The sequence below is a fragment of the Apis dorsata genome, unplaced genomic scaffold (assembly GCF_000469605.1).
Source record: "Apis dorsata unplaced genomic scaffold, Apis dorsata 1.3 scaffold_113, whole genome shotgun sequence".
In the NCBI taxonomy this organism is placed as follows: Eukaryota; Metazoa; Arthropoda; class Insecta; order Hymenoptera; family Apidae; genus Apis; species Apis dorsata.
The window spans coordinates 1,371,256-1,375,704 of NW_006263408.1; the positions used below are offsets into that span (position 1 = coordinate 1,371,256).

Sequence of the window (4,449 nt, forward strand, 5' to 3'; positions counted from 1 at the left end):
TAAAATAATCTTATTAATTTACTTTTAATATAATTAATTGAAGTAATTAAAATATATTAAATATAATAATATAATAATAGTCTAATTTTTGATTATCTAATTTTTATAATAATTTATGAATGAAATATATATATATATTCTTAATTAATTAAATAAATATGTAAATATATAAATAAATAAATAAGTAAATAGTAATAAATTAATTGCCAAATAAATGAATAATAGTTTTTTTATATTAAAAGATAATTATTTGTTTATTTAATCTTCATGAATAAAAAAAAAATCATGTTCATTATATTAATAGTTTTGAAAATAAAAATTTGATGCAATAAAAGTAGAAAAAATTAAGGTTATAATAAATTGTCTTTAGAATTATCTGTAATAATTAATTGTTTCATAATTAATCATTTATAATGTGCGCAAGTCAAAAAATATAAATTTTTATGTATTTTATTTCTTATAAGTTTGATTTAGATTTTATTTATAGTTTTTATAGTAAAATTAGATTTAAATTTCAATCGTTATATTCGTCATTAATATTATATTTATTTTTTATACTAAATCGTTAATGTTACATGTATATATAAATAAATTAGGAAAATCACTAAAATTCTTAAAATATAAAAAAATCTTATCATATTTTGCTTTGTAAAATCGTAAAACAAAAAATATTATTATTAATATACTGTATCTTTTAATTATTATTAATATATCTTATATCTCATTTATAATTTTATTATTTACATAAAAATTATCAAGTTTTTTAAATTTATATATAATATGTATGTATATATGCATGTATATGTATGCATATAAATAATTATATAAAAATATAACGAAAATTAAAATATAAATACATATAAATATAAATACATTGTAACAAAAACGTATTATATCTATAGATATATTCTAATTTTTGTTTCTTTTTATCATTTTCGTGATTAAATTAAAGATATAATTCTATATTCATTTGGATCCAAATCTAAATCGTAAAAGATATATCAAAACTTGATATTTTGTATGATCGATATTTCAGAATATGCAATAAAAAATCCCATTGAATATGGCTCTATTCTTACCTTGCTGTGATATTCATATTCATATTCTATATTCATTCTAATAGTATATAATTTTGTGAATTAATTTATACGATTTTTAAAATCTTTTTTACGAATAGGATCAGAAATTTATATTTTTCTTATTAATAGAAAATGAGAAAATAATTTATCTTACTATTCAACATTCATATTTTAAAGAAATTTAAAATGAATACGAAATTTAAAATTAATATGAATAAATTCATATTTATATTGGAATATAACAAAATAATATTTTTTTATTAATTATTCTATATTGAATTTATTAATTTTGATAACCGAATTTCAATATAATTTCTAAATTCATCACTCCAAAATATCATGAAGTCTTTTTTTTACACGATTGATATTTCATTTCGAATGACACTCTCACTCCTTAATTGAAGATGAAAAGTTTCCAAAAATCTATTGCCCAAAGAGATGCTAATATCTAACGTTAAATTCTATGCTATGGAAGTAGTAGAGAGGAAACAAATTAAAAGAAATTTGACGACGCCATCTACCTGATGATAGAACGTACTATGTAATACTACAAAATAGTGAATCTAATATCAGATTCTACGTACTTCGGCAACGCTGGATATATCCTATCTTTCGTTTATATTAATATAATCTGTATGTGAAATATAACCTTAAGAAACGTCAAATTTAACAAACTTTATTTTAATATGTATCCATAGTATAAATACTTATATTAAAATGTAATAATTACATATTGTTTAAATATCTTAATAAAAAGAATTACAAATAGATTAATATGATGTCTGTTCATTTTAATATTATTTGACGAATTCATCTATCAGTAACATATGTATTTTCGAAATGGCACCTCTTACAGATTTGCTATCATGTAGCATAATTGAAAAAGATTCTAATGGTGATATATTATGGACATGGTCTTATCCAATAGTTTCTGAGTCACAAAAAACAGTTGTTGCAAGAAAATGCAATTTAGAAGTAGAACATAATTCTCCCCAAGTATTTGTATTTTCAAGACATAAATATGATTGGTTTTATATACATTGTAGTGAAGTATTTGATTCAGACAAATTACCAAAAGTAAGTTATCCAATTTAAAAAAAAAACATGAAAATAATTATATAGATATTATATTATATAGTTAATAAATGTATCTTAAAATTATGTTCAAAATAGGTGAAGCAATTCGCATTGATTTTATTTGCCAAGGATTTCAATCCAAGAAAATATGAAGTATTATCAAGAGTCCTTAGCAAAATGTATTGTAAAACTGGAAAACCAACAGAAATATTACAATTGTATTTATCTGTATTTACAAAAGGCTCATGTTCTACTCAAGAAAATGGAACATTTGTTTCTGATGACTTTAATAGTCATTGTTTTATAACAAATACAAATATTAGAGAAATGATTAAAACATTTGAATTAGAAACAATATTGATATATACAGCTCTTCTTCTAAAAAAAAGAATAATAGTCTACCATCATAGTTTAGAACAATTACTGAAATGGATTGGAATATTTCCTGCATTGATGAAACATCGCAAAGTCACTGATAACTTGTTTCCTTGGATTGATTTAATTGATGATGAATTGGCAGAACTAAAAGTATATTAATATATAACTTATTATTTAAAATTATCATAAATTTAAACTAATTATATTTTTTATAGGGACAGTCATATTACATTGCAGGCTGTAGAAATAGCTCTATATCATCAAGAACAGATTTATTTGATTTACTTGTAAATATTCCAGCCAGAGAAATTACAGTTGCTTCGCATGCAAAAGGTAAAAGAAAAAATTAAGTAAAAACACTTTCAAACACTATTACTTTTATAAATATATTGTATTAAAATTACTATTTTTTTAGAAAGCCTAACAATGACAAAAACACACAAAGAAATAGCTTTATTTATGATTCAATTAAGTGAAAATCAATCTTATATAGAAACTCAAATAATATCTGAAATAAATGATAAAACTCAAGATCTATTGAATCAGCTGAAATCTTTAGCTGTAGTTCAAGGTCCTGATGGAAGAAAAATGGTATCAGCGCAAACATTGAAAGAAAAAAATTTACCACCTGCAGTAGAAAATTTTTTAATTAACTTGGCTATAGCAGAAAATTTATTTTTATTGTAATTTTATATATTTTTATAAATATATTCATTTAATTATATTGTAATTAAATAAATGATTTCATCATATTTAGTGTAATACTTTGATTATAATTTTAAAAAAAATCTAAAAAATTTAAATTTGAACTCAAGAAATAGATTTTTACGACATCTAGTGTCAAATTTGCATATTATTCTTGTTCATCGATAATCGAAACCTTTAAAATATTTATAATAACTTTAATATATTTATTATTTACATATTAAGAATAATAAACTTAATTGTTCTTTTTAAAATATTTTATTGATATTAATTATTCTTAAAGTACTTAAAAACGAAATTGGTTGATTTGACTTACATATTACAGGAAGCCATTTTTCTGTAATAGCCGTCTTTCATCCGGTACACGCGGTCGAGGTCCGCTGTGACAAACGTCGCGTGGTAAAAAAAAGTAAATTCTAGATTTTACATATATATTAGCGGATTTTGCGATAAGTTGTATGGTGTGAAATTAACTATATCCGTCTGAAAAAATGGCGCGATATGGACAAAGACCAGAAAATGCTCTAAAAAGAGCAAATGGTACGTATACTATTTCGTTAACAAGATATGACATGGCCGATAGCTATTTAATCCATACTTCAAAAATTCTTTTATTTTATTTATTTAAAAATTTCACAATCCATATTATTTTGCCTCCAATGCATATTTATACAATATTGGTTAATCATATAAGTGATATTTTCTACTTGTTGTATAACGTTTATATTGTCTACAGTCACGTCTATCATGTCTCTAGATTTTAAAAATATTAATGTCTAACCATATATACCAAAAATAAAATAATCGTGCAAGATTAGCACTTCGGGAACAAAATGCAATAATAAACAAAATATAACATTTGCTTTTGCTACATATATTATTTTAATTTATTGATGAATTATTTGATGAATTCAATGTTTTTTTTTATAAAATAGAATAAAAATTTTTGTATTTTTCAGACATTGAAAATTAAAAATTTTTCTTTTTTTATGTTATTAACATTGAATTGACTTTGATAGTATTATATCTATTTATTTATTCTATTACATAAACTTGACCTATATTTTTCATAACTATTAACATAGTTTATAAGAATTTATATTAAATTATTATAAATATTGAATCAATAAATTACAAATCAAAATAATTATTAAATTATTTTTATTTAAAAGCTTAAAAAAATATTTATTTTTTTTTTTTTTTTTTTTTT

General features: G+C 20.9%; 2 protein-coding genes across 2 annotated transcripts in view; both read left to right on the forward strand.

Moving 5' to 3' along the window:
* The first annotated feature begins 1,675 nt into the window (after positions 1-1,675).
* Positions 1,676-3,286, forward strand: LOC102675359 (DENN domain-containing protein 10-like). The gene is made up of 4 exons (XM_006612524.2): positions 1,676-2,156; positions 2,253-2,684; positions 2,750-2,867; positions 2,950-3,286. Exons 1-4 carry the CDS (start codon positions 1,920-1,922, stop codon positions 3,219-3,221), a joined length of 1,059 nt encoding a protein of 352 aa, XP_006612587.1. The 5' UTR covers positions 1,676-1,919; the 3' UTR covers positions 3,222-3,286.
* Positions 3,287-3,569: 283 nt separating this feature from the next.
* LOC102675221 (eukaryotic translation initiation factor 3 subunit A) overlaps positions 3,570-4,449 on the forward strand; it is a 5,446-nt gene continuing 4,566 nt past the window's right edge. Inside the window, exon 1 of the mRNA XM_006612523.2 lies at positions 3,570-3,796. Coding sequence (XP_006612586.1) covers positions 3,777-3,796 — 20 coding nt within the window. The 5' untranslated portion in view covers positions 3,570-3,776. The remainder of the gene's footprint in view (positions 3,797-4,449) is intronic.

Excerpts from the sequence above, each read along its gene's own strand:
- LOC102675359 (XM_006612524.2), top strand. The coding sequence starts at position 1,920 with ATGGCACCTCTTACAGATTTGCTATCATGTAGCATAATTGAAAAAGAT. Across the intron at positions 2,157-2,252 it reads ATTCAGACAAATTACCAAAA|GTGAAGCAATTCGCATTGAT; the intron begins GTAAGTTATCCA and ends TGTTCAAAATAG. Across the intron at positions 2,868-2,949 it reads AGTTGCTTCGCATGCAAAAG|AAAGCCTAACAATGACAAAA; the intron begins GTAAAAGAAAAA and ends CTATTTTTTTAG.